The sequence below is a fragment of the Xenia sp. Carnegie-2017 genome, unplaced genomic scaffold (genome assembly GCF_021976095.1).
Source record: "Xenia sp. Carnegie-2017 unplaced genomic scaffold, XeniaSp_v1 HiC_scaffold_1, whole genome shotgun sequence".
Lineage (NCBI taxonomy): Eukaryota > Metazoa > Cnidaria > Anthozoa > Malacalcyonacea > Xeniidae > Xenia > Xenia sp. Carnegie-2017.
Window position 1 is genome coordinate 7,306,135 of NW_025813402.1, and position 2,622 is coordinate 7,308,756.

Sequence of the window (2,622 nt, forward strand, 5' to 3'; positions counted from 1 at the left end):
GGGTCTGATGGACGGAAGCTTGCTACGTATTGGCATCCCCAAGTAGGATAGCGTGGAGGGGCCGAAATCTCCTACCGAAATGTTAACATGCGGCGTTCTAGTGCCTTACGCTTAAGAGGGTATCGGGAGGCATAGCCCGAAAACGGGGTTTTTTGCTTTTGAATTTATCTTTTTGTTTACCTCATAAAAGAAACTAGAACATCCAAGGATACTGCAAATGTTCAAAAAAGGCAGAAGCTCTTTGACTTCCTAATCTTACTTTTTACAATGTAACTTTCATGCGTCATTATACAATATAACTCTCTCATCATGAACAAAAGCATCCATATGCTTCATGGAAAAAAGGATTATCTACTTATTTTTAATAGTTTTTACAAAGATAACATTTATCAAGCCAAGCAATTTGTATCGTCTAAATTGAGCATCGCTTTCAACCCTTATGTTATAACATTTTGATTAATTTTGGATAGTAAGTTTCTTTTTATCTTACAATATTTTCATGATTCAACCTAGAAAGGAACTTCTCTTCCCGAGCAATTTTGTGATTTGATAGAGCACTTTTCGGATTCAAAGGTATTCTTTTGATCGCATAGAGACATTCACCAATTTATTACGTACCTAAGCCACGTAGTCTTCGTGGTCCACCTTCCCCAGTTTCTACGTCCCTGTTGCATAATGTACTATAGTTTTTTACCTGGACTTTTCTGGGATACTTTCCAAAAAAGAGAACTTTAATACTTTTTACTTATGCATTCCTAGTCTTAAAAACTTTTTCTACCTGACTTTCATTGTACATTTTTGTTATTAGTTATTACAACCCCATTTATAACCTAAAATTGAAAATACTCAATGAATGACCAAAAAAAATAAAAATTCAGGATTTCCTTCAGAGTCAATATTTTAGATTTTATAGTTTATTAGGGTAAAAAATCTTTTCACTATGTTTGGTACTGAAATTATCAATTAAATTTATTTTCATGCATGTTCATCTATCGCTTGTAATATAATTAGGAAAATCTATATCATTCCCTGGCAACGTGAGCTGATGTCTTGTCATTAATCCAAACAGTAATTAAAGACTTAAAGTCGTTCTTATTACAATGGTTATAAACAAACTGCCATTAATTATTCGTGATTTAGATATCATTCATTTAAATGACTTTTTGTTTACAGAAAGTTCTTCATAAATTGTAAAATTGTCATTTTGAAACATGGGTAACGGCGCTACAAGGTCGAGGAGAAAGAACAAAGTTCGTCAAAATGCTTTGATCGTGGGAAGCTTACAAGCAAATGCTAACCGAACAAGAAATACCACGGTTGCTAAAGAAACCAACAACACCGAAGGGGAGACTAAACCATATTCTTTAGTGGACATGTATGAAGTCAATGACTCTCTTCTCCTCAAGGATGCTGCTTCAGAGTTGTTTGTACCATATTATAAAGCTTGGCTTATCAGGGTGAATTGTGTTTTGATTTTATAGATAAAATTAAAAAGACAATAAAAATGAGCTGACATTATATTATTTGTTGAGTCTTCAACCAGTTATACACTCTAACCGAAATCTATACCATAATGATAAAGATCACTCAATTGATTGATCATGAAATTTCAATAAGAATTTCTCTGAACAAAAGGTTTTTTCTTTTTCATTGCACATCTTTTTTTTCAATAGAAGTTCATTCGGTTCAGCAATTGTCTCATATCTGCAACAGGGGACGATTCATCAACTGCTCATAACTAAATTCATACGTACCAAACACTAGACATCTAACATACTTTAAAAGATATCGCAATTCAGTATATTAATCGGATGAATCATATTTGATCTTATAGGTAGAGGCTGACGAGCTCTGCTCAATTTGTTCCAAATTCACTGGCAAGAAAGTCTTTCCTTGTCGTGTTTGTACTCGAGTTTTTCATGAAGGCTGCTTGCAGAAGATACGAAAGCTAAACGATAAAGATTCAAGGGAAGCATTCTTGCGGGCAGGAACTGACACCGGCTGGAGCTGCCACTACTGTGTAACTACTATAGATAATTATATTTTAATTGAAAACGAAATCAGGATCAAAGTTCGAATATTTATGTCATTAAAAGATATTTTTAGCAGACGTAGTAATATAAATATGAATCCATATTTATTTTTATGTAAAATCATGTATATTACTACTGATAATGAAAAGCGTAAATTAAGACCATGGTTCAAAGGCGTCCCTCTTGCAAAAGGTCATGTAAATAAAGCTGCGCAAAAAAGTGATTGTTTCAAAGTAGTGGTAAAACGGCCCTGGTTAAAAGGCGTCCCCTCGCAAAAGGCCCTGGTTCAAAGCTGTGTAAAAAGTCATTGTTTCAAAGGGGGGTAAAAAACTCGAGTTTACAATCTATCGTTTAAAATATGGAATCTATATGTTTTTAAAAACGGTCTTTACAAACAAATGTTAAGAAAGCATCGGTTCGGAAATCAAGGCAGATTTTAGCCTAAAATTGAGCAGGAATGATCCCCGAGAATTCTGGAAAGGTGGTAGTTTTCACTTCGTGAAAAATCGGGTTCCACCTAGATTCGATGAATATTCGAAGAATATTCGAGAATAACAGAGGCTTAAAATGCTCTTCAAAACCGTTAATC

The 2,622-nt window shown here is 34.2% G+C and overlaps 1 protein-coding gene across 1 annotated transcript; it reads left to right on the top strand.

Moving 5' to 3' along the window:
- Positions 1-1,146: 1,146 nt before the first annotated feature.
- LOC124438387 lies at positions 1,147-2,359 on the top strand. Its single transcript, XM_046988521.1, has 2 exons — positions 1,147-1,457; positions 1,835-2,359. Exons 1-2 carry the CDS (start codon positions 1,212-1,214, stop codon positions 2,357-2,359), a joined length of 771 nt encoding a protein of 256 aa, XP_046844477.1. The 5' UTR covers positions 1,147-1,211.
- The last annotated feature ends 263 nt before the right edge of the window (positions 2,360-2,622 follow it).